This window comes from Balearica regulorum, chromosome 3, assembly GCF_011004875.1.
Source record: "Balearica regulorum gibbericeps isolate bBalReg1 chromosome 3, bBalReg1.pri, whole genome shotgun sequence".
Classification (NCBI taxonomy): domain Eukaryota; kingdom Metazoa; phylum Chordata; class Aves; order Gruiformes; family Gruidae; genus Balearica; species Balearica regulorum.
In genome coordinates this window covers 8,180,171-8,191,717 of record NC_046186.1, presented here as the reverse complement: position 1 = coordinate 8,191,717, position 11,547 = coordinate 8,180,171, and the positions used below count along the sequence as shown (strand labels likewise).

At 44.9% G+C, this 11,547-nt stretch overlaps 1 protein-coding gene across 1 annotated transcript; it reads right to left on the bottom strand.

Annotated features, from left to right (window-relative positions):
* Positions 1-1,188: 1,188 nt before the first annotated feature.
* Positions 1,189-5,064, bottom strand: MRPL19 (mitochondrial ribosomal protein L19). The gene is made up of 6 exons (XM_075750488.1): positions 4,947-5,064; positions 4,593-4,704; positions 4,032-4,150; positions 3,349-3,483; positions 2,319-2,500; positions 1,189-1,531 (listed from the first exon to the last, which is right to left on the bottom strand). The coding sequence occupies exons 1-6, from the start codon at positions 5,032-5,034 to the stop codon at positions 1,316-1,318; spliced, it is 852 nt and encodes a 283-aa protein (XP_075606603.1). The 5' UTR covers positions 5,035-5,064; the 3' UTR covers positions 1,189-1,315.
* Positions 5,065-11,547: the final 6,483 nt, after the last annotated feature.

Here is an 11,547-nt window from a genome sequence, read left to right as displayed (position 1 = left end):
CAGAACTCCAGATGTGGCCTCAGGAGGGCAGAGTAGAGGGGGAGGATAACCTCCCTTGACCTGCTGGCCACGCTGTTCTTAATGCACCCCAGGACACCACTGGCCTTCTTGGCCACGAGGGCACACTGCTGGCTCATGGAGAGCTTGTTGTCCACCAGGACTCCCAGGTCCTTCTCTGCAGGGCTGCTTCCCAGCAGGTCAGCCCCTACCTGTACTGGTGCCTGGGGTTATTCCTCCCTAGGTGCAGGACCCTACACTTGCCCTTGTTGAATTTCATACGGTTCCTCTCAGCCCAGTTCTCTAGTCTGTCCAGGTCTTGCTGAATGGCAGTGCAGCCCTCTAGTGTATCAGCTGCTCCTCCCAGTTTTGTATCCTCCACAAACTTGCTGAGGGTACACTGTCCCCTCACCAGGTCATTGATGAGTATGCTGAATAAGACCAGACCAAGCACTGACCCTTGGGGTACACCACTAGATACAGGCCTCAAGTAGACTGTGCCGCTTATCACAACCCTCTGGGCTCTGCCATTCAGCCCACCTCGCTGTCCACTCATTCAACTCATGCATCCTATGAGAGACAGTGTCAAAAGTAGACATCCACCCAGCTGCTCATGCCATCATAAAGGCTATCAGATGATGTGTAAGCATGGGAAGGCAGTTACCACGAGCTCTGAACCCATGAGTGCCATTTCTACTATGCAAATAGTTTTAGGATACCCACTGTCCCAGTATTGAGAACCTGCTCTGACATTTTGTGAGCACTTCATCATGAACCTTACACTAATTACCATGATTTGGCTTAAACTGTCTCACTTCAAAACTGATTTCAGAGCATTTATATTTACTGCTCTAGCAGGAACATAATTTATTTTTAATGGGAAAACTAAAGAGCACTTACTCTGAGAGCACATGGTTGGCTCAGACTGTCTACTGCCCTGCTCTAGCCCCTTTCTGAAGTTAGGAGTCGAACAGTCTGGCCACCACCCAGTCTGTGAAGAAAGAAGTAACAGAAGCAGTTGGAAATGACAACACAACTAACGTCAGTGGGTGATACAAACCCCTCTTGTGAACTGTAATTTAAAAAAAAAGGATTCTCATTTCTGGAGTGAACATAGCATTACGCTCCTCAGAAAAAGGAGTGGCTGTTCTCAGGAATAGAAAGTAAGTGTTCAACCAGAAAACACTGACATTTTAAAGAAAGGTTCACTTTATTATGTATTTTGCCTATGTATATACAAAACTTGACAACTGATAATCCATACAGGAAATTCAAAGGAAATATTTCTTCAGTAATTCCTAGACTGCAAAAACTATTATTATTTTTTAAGCTCTTCACTCACTTCTTTCCAAATTTTCTCCTCTATTTTTGAAGTATCATATTCTCGCAGCATATCAAACTCTAGCCAGGGCTGGCTCCACTTCTGTGCTTCTTTCATTTTTTTTTCAGGTAGCTCAAACTTTATTCCTTTTATATTGTATTTGGGCCTTTCCCACCGTTTTGACCATGGTTTAGGTTTCATTCGTACCTGCAGCTAGGGTGAAAGTTTTTTTAAAAAAATAAAAAATGGTATTAAGTAATCAGAATTTTGATTGTGAGTTTAGCAAAAAGGTAAGACAACCACTGCTCTAACAGAAGGAAAGAGAAAACAGACCAGTTTGTCACTATGTTAAGGAACTACTACTTTACACTGTCAGGAAAAAAGGAATTTTTTGGGTTCACATGGCTGTTGTCACAGTATCTTGTAAAACTTTTTAATTAACATTGTCTTGATTTATTACACCATCCTTAAATTGACCCATAAAGTGAAGTGAACTCCTCTTTTCTAGTTCTACTCTTGTTCCTTATGAAGGAAACGGAGAAGCAGCGTGATAGGGAAAGGGAAGAACAATCACTAAGTTACTTGACAACACTCTTTGAGAGGGTCCACTGGTTCCTGGATGCTCTCTGAGATGCAGATTTCAGCTTACTCGTCCAATCTTACCTTCTTTCTTGATACCTACCAGTCCAGATCAGTAACAACATTAACAATCACGTTTCTGTAAGAAAAGCTCTCCTCTCTGCACAGTGTTACATAGAAGCACATGGAGGCCACTACTCCTCGCACGTCTTTAAATTAACTACCGAGGGTGGTAGATATTTACATTCTCAACATTTGTTCACTATAGAAATGGTATAAAGACTTGCCTTATTTTGTACACTTCTGTCACCCTGGAACCTAATGTAGCAAAGAGCTGTTTAACAGCCTTCCAGGATATCAGTCAGATCTGACAGCTACCCAAACGATCCTCCGCTTTCCCGGTGAAACATGCAGCTCCTACCTTGTTTACAGGAATTTCCTCGTGGTCTAAACGAGACACAGGTTTCATATTCACATCAAAAGTACTATATTCAGGGAGGGCATCTCGCAGGTACATCAGGTTGTCATCCAGCCTCTTTTCCAGCTTCAGAACCTCGATTGCCTGGATTCGAGGATTGTACAGTTCATAACATATTTCAACACCTTAGAGAGAGAAAGTCGGGTTTAATGAACCAAATACATTAGAAATACTAACACTAAATGAGTATTTCTTCACTGTTACACACCCTGTAAGAACCACCAAGAACTGCTTTTACTTACACAGAGAACTCCATACACAGTGCTGTGTGCATGCGACTGTACACAGGCAGTGTGCCTACACAGGCAGGTTTCTAAATCGAATCTTTGATAAAGGAATAGCTTGAGAGACACTGACTGGCTTGCATCTGAGGAAGGCAAGCTCTGGTTTTAACCTTTACTCCTTTTTGGCTACAATGGTTATTACTATATATATACACATATCTCACTGTGTGTAGAGTATACAGAGAGACACCCACCCCTTTCATATTTGCTCTCAGAACATCATTATTTGCATCTCCCCCCATTTTGCCATAAAGTAGAATATGAATCTATTATAAAACTCTGCTATCTGTTGCTTGTTAAACAGCAAATATATACAGCCCCAGTTCATGCAAATACACCGTGCTCAAACCGGGCCAGGATTTACGTGGCTGGCAGTAGACTGCCCAGTCTCAAATATAAGCACAACCATAACGATCACATTCCATCTCCTCAGAATACACACCTAAAAATCACAAAGTGTATAGATATAAAATTACTAAGCTGTTCCATGCCTTCAAATCGCACGTCAGCATCTTTCTGTATACCGTGTTAAGCTTGCAGTATCCCCTAGTAGGCAGACTCACAATTTCTCTTTAATCTATTGTCATCCTCTTCATAGACTAAATTACTACACCAGATATCCCTTCACATACAACTGCAACATTTTTTGCTGAACAGTTCTAGCATAATTGCCTCAGTTAACAACCCACCTTGGTCTTCTATAACATTCCGAAGGACAAAGGTAGCGCCAAGTCCTTTTCCTCCTCTTTGAATGCAGATACCTACAAACCGGCTGACTTTGTCACTGGCACATGGATCTGCAGTCGTAACAGCGAGTACACTGCCTGCCAAAAAAAAAAAAAGTAATTAAAATAAACAGACTGTTCAAGTAATCATGTACCAAAATGTGGGAGGAGAGTCAGACAAAGTGCATGCATTTAGGTACATTTTGAAAATGTTTTATTTTCCATGAAAACTGCCAGAAGCAGAATAAACTTCTAACGTGCCCAGAATTAATGTATGTTAAAGTGATTCTGCATGGTAGCTATGAAGCTTCTTCACCTTTACGTCTTCACCTTTATCTTTTACTCTTCATTGTGCAATCTGAATACAAATAATCTAATATGTTTTCCTTTCTTGAGCTTTACTGGTAAACCATACACTAAAATGCCAGGATTTACAAAACACATTAGTATTATACTTTTAATGGAAACTGGATGTCAATATGAAATTAAAATACAAAGTAGTATGTATAGAAACACATATTGGTTGATCTAACATACCTGATACTGTGATGTTCTATGATATTCTACAGCATGAAACCACACCTTTTACCATCCCACCCTACAAAAAATATTGATGAAATTATCAAAGTTCTAATGCCGTTACTAACCAACATAGAATTCTGGGATGTTGAACACTTTCCGTCTCTGTATCATATCCTTTCTTTCTATATAAAATTTAAGAGGATCTGTTCTCCCTCTGGGAGGTATAAATTCAGGGCTCAAGAACCTGTAAGAAAATCCAAACTTTTGTAAGTGTAAACCAAAAGCGTTTTGCAGCTCCATTTCACGAACAGTAACGTGTGCACTTACAGCTGATCTCAAGATCTAAGTCAAAGGCAGACACAGGACCCACGTCCCTGTCACCTTGTGGCACACTGAAGAGATGAATGCCTTTAACAGATGAAAGCCTCACACATCAGCCAAAAATTTGCAAAAATCTTTACTGCTATACATTTTTTTCCTGTTTCACTGCTTTCAGGAACTCTAAAACACAGTACTTTAAAGAGGTTTTTTTAAAGCGTATTTCAACATAAATTATCTCTGGTAGAACTCTGCAAGTACTTCTTATGCAATAATGCCTCAGAGCTTTAAGAAGGCAGTCACAGGATTACCAGCCTGACAGCAGACCTGAGCACAGGCCCACTGTGACAAGCACCAGACCGCCCTACCTCCTCTCCTCTCTCTGCTTCTGCTTGTCAACAATGACGGGCTTTGGAGGCGGCTGAAATTTTGCTGGCTCTCCATCGCTGCTAATTCGATAGCTTGAGCAAGAAAAGCACCCTGTAAAAAAAAACAAAATATGTTTTTAAAACCCCGCGCTTGCAAGCTGAACTGCCCCCAAGAGTTGCGCAGTCCGGGATCCCCTCGCCGCAAAGCAGGCCCGGGGGACCCCCACCCGCTCTCTGGGAGAACACGTCAGGGCGCGCTGAGGGACAGGCGCAGGCCGCGGGCAGCCGCTCCCCGCCGCCGGCAGGAGGAGGGCGCTGGGCTGAAGGGGGATAAGTGGGACGGACGGTGCTCACTGCCGGACAGGGCGGGCCGGGCGGCGGCGAGGCCCAGCACCCCCGCGGCGGCACTGCGCGGCAACAGCCTCCCGCACGCAGCTGCCATGGCGACTGCGGCCGCTTCCGGCCTGCCGGCGCATGCGCGCAGTGCCGCTATGGCGAGCGCGGCGGGCCAAACTAGCCCCAAACGCGAAGCTGAGCTGTGGCTGGCGGCGCTGCCGTCCCCTACCTGTAGGGAGGCGCAGGGGCCGGGGCTGGGTCCCCGTCGGTTCTCGCGGGGCTTCTCCACACCAAAACCTGGCGGTGGGGCGGCTCAGGTTATACCTGAGGAAAGGGCCTTGGTCCGGGCTGGAGGCTTTGTGGGGCCATGGCCGGAACCTGCCTCAGGGCTGGGCCCCTGCCCCGAGCAGGAGCTCGAACGGCCCCGGGCCCTGCGGCTGCCGCCTCACGGGGTGGCGGGTGGCAGCGAGGGTGGTCGGTCGGTGCTGGAGGCCGTGAGGAAACAAAGTGGGTCCTTTCACCCCCCATCCCTCAAGGAGACTTCGGGTGGGTGAGAAGGACCCAAAAGGAGGAGCAGAGAGCACCCCTGCCCTGAAGCAGACATGGAAGGGGAGAGGGTCGGTGCTGGGCAAAGCTGGAGCTTCCAGTGTGCCTCTGGGTCAGCAGCGGTGGGCATACAGCGTGGGCACGCTCGTGGGACGGCGGGGGATCCACCACAGTTTGTCAGTGCTGGCTTTGCTGTGTGAAAGTGGTTATGTGGTTTCCAGAAACAGTCCTTTGTGTTTTCATGATAGAAAGTCTCCAGTAATAAATTTTTCTGGGCCACTGTTAGCTCTAGCCCTAATTCAGATAACTTGCTGTCCCAGTGATTTCACCATGGTTAGTTTAGAAATTACTATATACATTGGTATTATTGAGCTACTTTTAATATGTTTGTTTCAGCCAGATTTCTTCAGGTATCAGTAACAGTCTGGATTCAATTAGCAGCTACACAGGCAGGAGAGAGGCAAAGTTTAAGTGCAGGGTGTGAACCTATTAAATAACACCCCACTGTTTAAACTTTGCAGCGATTCACTTCAAAATATGCCTGACCTCATCAACTAATTAGATCAATCAAATTGCATGTGATGTTTCTCCAGGCCCTTTTATTGGGGACAGCTGACTTTGTAGCCTGCCTGAGCCCCACTTCGAGGAAGGTTATTTTCTAGTTTGTGATCAGCTGTTTGGTTTCTTAACTGTTGTTTAGAAGGCGATAGGGTATGCAGAAGACAAATCACAGCATTTCTCGATAATGTGCTGCTGTAGGACGGGAGTAAATAACCAGGACACAGGTGGAACAGAAGAGGGCACTCTGACCCTTAAAATACAGAAAAAAAGCCTCCACCAGCACTGAGTGCAACCCTTGAAGCAAAGATCCCTTCCCAAGATTTTTTTACTTTTTTAGTTCTTGTCACTGCCTAAGCACTATTAAAAAGGCAGAAGAATATATCTCAGGGTGTGTGTAGAGGTGAGGAACAGGCAATTCCAAAAACTTGTAGTGTGTAAGCATCTTAGTGGGGGCAGGGGGCTGCTCCTGGCTGTCTTTCCATGGACAGCTTTCTTGAGTTTGAAGTATAGGTCCAAGGGACTCATCTTCAGTTTCTTTGCTGAGCAGGTTCAGATATAGGAGAGGAATGGCTGCCTTCCTACTTCTCTTACCTATATAACAAAATCTATGAAAATACACATCACTTTCGGTCACAAAAATTAAGCACTTGTGTAAAACACTTCTCTATGGTGAGATTCATAAAGGCATCACTGTGCTCAGATGATCTGGCAAAGATTAAACAGGCTTTGGGACTTCTCTGAATTAATTCTGTTTGAGAGGAGCATATTTCTAGCCCTCCCTATCAGGCCCTGGGAAAGCTCACCTGTGGTTCCTTACTGCTCCTATACAAAATTTATTTGCGACTCTTTGCCTAGCTTGAATTACGGCCCCCCACTAGGTCTGTGTCTTCCTCTCAGGTAGTCATGGTCAAGTCACCCTTTTTGATAAGTTTCAGCCAAATCCACCATGGAGGAGCAGGGATGTCCCATGGAGCACATCATAGGTGTATTTTCACAATGCCTAGGTAGCTATGACTTAAACTAGGGATGCTGTGCCCTGCAGCTCTTTTTTGTTCCCACCAAAATGCACTGCAATTCCTGTCTGAGTTTCCTTGGGAAGAAAACCCAGACAGGTAGAACAGGTAGCCTGATCCCCTTCCATCTATGGAAGTAGAATGGGGCCAAGGGCTTCCATTAAATGTCATCCTTCATGTCTTTGAAGTCTCTTCCAGTAGTTCAATATCCTTCTTGAGCTGTTTTGTTCCAAAACTGAACACAGCAGTTCAGTAGTGCTCACAGTCATCCCAAATACAGAGGTAACGATAGCTCATAGTTTTCAGCTGTGTTTATATTTAGTATTGAAGTAGCCCTTCTGGCAACAACATTGCATTGAGAGGTCGGGTTCAGTCAGTCATCCAGCTGGACATGCTCCCGCCTCCAGCCTATTTCAACCCCAAATCTCTTTTGGCATGGGCGTTGCAGTGACCTGTCTTCCTTCCCTGATGTTTGTGTCATTGCAGATGTATCGATAAAGACGACACATTGTCTCTCAGGTCACCAGTATAACTGATCCCTCTTGGACCTATGAAGAAACACACTTCCTTGCTAAAGATTTCACTGAATCTCATTAGAGGAAGAAAAGCAGATATTTAGGGACTACCCAGGAATGAAGGAGACCTGCCTTTTATTTTGCTCCACCATTTCTTTGTGACTCTGAGCCATTCATTTCTGTTTTCTGTGCTGTAGCTCATCTTTGTTGTAAGCATGAAAACCAGAAAAGCTGACCTTTTCAGACCACATGCTGCTTTTGGCCAGATAGGGAAAAGGAATATGTTTCTGATGTGGAGATGCCCAACAGGCTGTACAGGTGTTGGCTCAGAGCAAGTTCAGAGACAGCGACTTGAGGTCTAGGACACATCTGCGTTTATATGACACTGAATGTGAATTAAGAAACTCCAAAACTTGTTACAAGGTTTTGGGCAGGGCTCTTGCTCTGAGTTGTGTGAACATGGGCAGGCTGCTTCCTGGTTCCACCTTACCTGCATCTAACACATGCTGTCTGGATTTAACTCGCTCATGACCCCAGGAGGCCAGGGACGCCATGCTTCAATCCCAGCATAGATATATGCATCAGTCTCTGCAGCACCGGGATGATGGCTGTCAATACCACCATTTGAAACAGGCTGTATTGCAGTCTGAAATCCCAGGGATTTCTCCTAAACACCCAAGACCATGTTGCAGCAGTCCCAACGCAACTGGCTGGGGAGTGTCATGGGGTGTGAGGAAGGGAGTGAATTTTCATGTTGCCCAAGGGAACTTGGATGTCTTTTTTAGAGAAAACACAGCAAAAGGTGGTTACACCTGCTGTTATTGTTATTATGTCTCTAAACAGAAGGAGATGTCTACAAGGGGCTGAGCTGCTCTGGAGATGCGGTCTGTTGTGCATTTGGGATTGAGAAGACCTAAACTTTCAAAGCTGCACTAGGGGAGGTTCAGACTGGACAGGAGGAAGCATTTCTTTGCCAAGAGGGTGGTCAAACACTGGAACAGGCTTCCTAGAGAGGTGGTGGATGCCCCAAGCCTGTCAGTGTTTAAGAGGCATTTGGACAATGCCCTTAACAACATGCTTTAACTTTTAGTCAGCCCTGAAGTGGTCAGGCAGCTGGACTGGATGATCACTGTATGTCCCTTCCAGCTGAAATAATATTCTACTCTACTCTACTCTACTCTACTCCAATCTAGAGGCAGTCAGTTGTCCCCAGATTCCACAATAAATGGCCTTCCCCACCTCATCCTTTCTTGGTGTGCGGAAAACACTTGTAGGCATCTCCTTCATGAATGGGAATGGGCACTGGCTGTGGATACAGCCCTCAGAACTTGACACAGTTTGGTTTCAGTTGGATTTGAAAGGGGAAACATTGCTTTTATAATTTATTTTTAAAACCTTACTTTGGCATTTATTCCCTCAGGACTGAAGCTCCTTCCCCTGACATTTATGCAACAGTGTGGCACAGATGCATCTTCCGTTCTCTCTGTGTTTCATTGGTTTGTAAACCACGTACAGAGCCTGGAAGTGATCCCTGCTCACAGGGGCATCACCCAAATGTCAGAATGGGAGGAAGAAAGGTTAAAGGGTGAATCCCTTCAAGCATTCAATATGCCCTTATTGCTAGGAGATGCTGGGCTGTTATCTGGACACTTCTGAGAATCTCCTGAGCTGCTTGTCCATTGGAGAAATGGATGCCCAAGGAAGCTAACTGGAAGGACAAGGACAGACTCCGTGGTGTGGAGTACTTCCAGTGTTCTGTGGCTTGTATGGTCACTTCTTCCTGAGAAAAGTGGCCCAGAGCCTGCTTTTGTCCCAGCTAAATCATACCCTTTTCAGATAAACTGTCAAGTCATTCATAGTTGCTGTAGCCTTACCAGTGGCTGGTGGAGCAGACGTAGCTCCCTTCAGAGCGAGGGGCCATGTATATCACACAGTCCAGGAGAATCTGAGTCCTTCAGGCTCTCCCGCAAAACCATGTCAGCGTGGGAACAAGGCAATGCCTGGATTCCTCTGTGTCCTGTTTAGCCCAGGTATCAAAACAACTCTATAAACTACTCTAGAAAGTTTTGAGTAGAATGGATTTTATTAGATTATTAAAGAAATCTAATGGCAGCTCTAGTTTTTGTGGAAGTTTCCTTTTAATGAGACATGAGTTGTTAGTTAGCTTAAGGTGAGTGAACCTTGCTGAAACTTAACAATCAGAGATATCCCAAAATCTTGCTTAAAATAACCTAAGGTGCCAGACCCTTCTGGCGTGAACAGCTGGTCATTAAGGTGGCCATGAAGAATCCACAATTTCATTTTTTACCTTACTGTAGAGCAAGCGAAAAGGAGCAGGAGATCTGTTCTTCAGACACAGCGTCCTAGCACCGAGCTTGGAGAAGCGATGGACTGGAAAATCTTCAGCTCATTCTGTCAAAACATCCCCAGGCGTCAGTTGATTTGGAGCGTACATCCTGTTGGAGCCACGCGCGGTTAACCCTGCCAGACCAAATGCATGTTCTCCCCTTCTCGTGCAGTTGCTGAAGAAGTGATCACATCTGCTTCTCTGAGCCCGGGGCTCCTGGAGTGCCTCTGGCAACCGGCATGGCTTTCATGGCACATCACCAGTGTGTTCATGCATGCTCATTTTCTTCCATTCCTTTTCCCTTTGTTGTGTTCCAGCCCTGAAGGATAAATTGTTGTTGTGTAACTTTTATGGGAGAGGAACAAAACCAGGTGCCAATGATTTCTGTCAGGGTGCAGGTGAGATATGAACTGGTCTGTTGGCAGCTTTGCCAGTGCCTCAGTAGATACTGGCCCTATGTTCAGAGTCAGAAGTGTCTTTAAATTTCTTTTGGTGTTTTCTGATCATTGAGAATTTAAGATGTGATTGGCTTTGCAGCTTCTCTTGGGGTTTTGGCTCTCAGTTGTGTCCCCACTCAGTACTGAGTTCCCTGTGGGATGCCTGGCACCCTTATGTATTACAGAAGGGACAGCAATACTGGCTTATCTCAGCATTCATGAAACACTCAATTCTCCTAATTTTCTGATTCAGTAAGACATTTTGAAGAGGAATTAAATGTAATGTGGAAGTCAATGCTGAAATGAATCTAAAGTAGACTCCAATAGTCTGTGTAGAAGACAGGTATAGGATTGCTTCAGAAGTTAAATGAGTGAGGCATTATGAGTTTGGAGGGGGGTGAAGAGCGTGTGACAAAATAAGATTAAGTTCGGTAAATGGTGCCAGAGGCCTTTCCTTTAGGCAGTAAATTCTTGGGTCCTCTTGAGTCCTGTATAGGTCCAGATGCCAAGGAGTGTCTGTGACCCTGAGTTTCCACAGTGCAAGTGATGGAGGATGAGAGTCTGGAGCCATCTTACAGAAAGCTGCATCAGAAACACCACCAAATAACTCATTGACCAGTCCAGGCAACTCCTTCAGTACTTATGTCAAAACGAAAGCTCTTGGGTTGGGAGCATCTACCCCATTCCAGAAATCGGAGGTTCTGTCCTTCAGAAACAGCCTGAAACATCTTGAAAACCTAAAGAGAACACTGAGTCAAATGTCCCCATCCTGTTTCCTGAGATGCTTAAAAAAATAATCAAAATGGATTATGAAAGAAATCTCATTCATCTTGAAAGGCAAGTGTAATCTGAAGACTGATGGGTGAACTCCCCGGTACCTTTACATTTCATAGAGTCAATATTTGTTCTTTCTCCATTTATAACCCCATTACTCTCTCTAGGTGGGCAGGAGATTTTGAATGGAGACCATTTGTTTTTCTTGATTAATGCATTAATGCTAGTGGTTTGTCATAGTAAATTATACCTACTATCACAACCTGCTCATGCAGAAGAAAAAGCAAGCCAAAAATTTATGATCAAATTGCTCAAAGTCACAGCTTTGTATTATTTTAAACAAAGCAAGCCAACTTCTGCTCTTCATTACTGTGTGAACAGTGACTAAACTGAGGAGAAAACGTGATCCAATATCCTTTGTTTTGC

What these genes read in the sequence shown, in the direction of transcription:
- MRPL19 (XM_075750488.1), bottom strand. Translation starts at nt 5,034, where the DNA reads ATGGCAGCTGCGTGCGGGAGGCTGTTGCCGCGCAGTGCCGCCGCGGGG. An exon ending in AAGCAGAGAGAGGAGAGGAG is followed by an intron (nt 4,151 to 4,592) that starts GTAGGGCGGTCT and finishes ATTTTCTTACAG; the next exon opens with GTTCTTGAGCCCTGAATTTA. An exon ending in CATCCCAGAATTCTATGTTG is followed by an intron (nt 3,484 to 4,031) that starts GTTAGTAACGGC and finishes TTTTTTTGGCAG; the next exon opens with GCAGTGTACTCGCTGTTACG.